The 374-nt window shown below is 66.0% G+C and overlaps 1 protein-coding gene across 1 annotated transcript in view; it reads left to right on the top strand.

Moving 5' to 3' along the window:
- The window catches only part of GUCY1B3 (guanylate cyclase 1, soluble, beta 3), a 43,601-nt gene that overhangs the window by 606 nt on the left and 42,621 nt on the right, over nucleotides 1–374 (top strand). The window contains exon 2 of the mRNA XM_005860767.2: nucleotides 248–321. Within this exon, the coding sequence (XP_005860829.1) occupies nucleotides 248–321 (74 nt within the window). The remainder of the gene's footprint in view (nucleotides 1–247; nucleotides 322–374) is intronic.

The following is a 374-nucleotide window of genomic DNA, read 5'->3' as shown; positions in this document are numbered from 1 at the left end:
CCTGGCCGTGACAGGTGAGCGGCGGTAAGGAGGTGGCACGGGTGTGGGGTGGGCGGTGATGGAGAGGATCTGCCCCCTATTGGTGGCGTGGGTGGCGACCCAGAGGCACCCCTCTTTAGCGGCGAGCACCCCGAATAGGTTGGACCCAAAGTTAAAGCAGCCGAGAGGCAGTCAAGGCAGCCTCGCCCTCGCGCCTCTTCCATCGGCAGCCGGTCCCTGACGCGCAGGCTTCCCTCTGTCCCCACAGTACGGGTTTGTGAACCACGCGCTGGAGCTGCTGGTGATCCGCAATTACGGCCCGGAGGTGTGGGAGGACATCAAGTAAGTGACTGGCTCCTGGAGCTCGGGCCCGGCTCCGGCTCCGGCTCCGGCTC

The sequence above is a fragment of the Myotis brandtii genome, unplaced genomic scaffold (assembly GCF_000412655.1).
Source record: "Myotis brandtii unplaced genomic scaffold, ASM41265v1 scaffold14, whole genome shotgun sequence".
NCBI lineage: Eukaryota > Metazoa > Chordata > Mammalia > Chiroptera > Vespertilionidae > Myotis > Myotis brandtii.
This window is presented reverse-complemented; position numbering and strand designations above follow the sequence as displayed.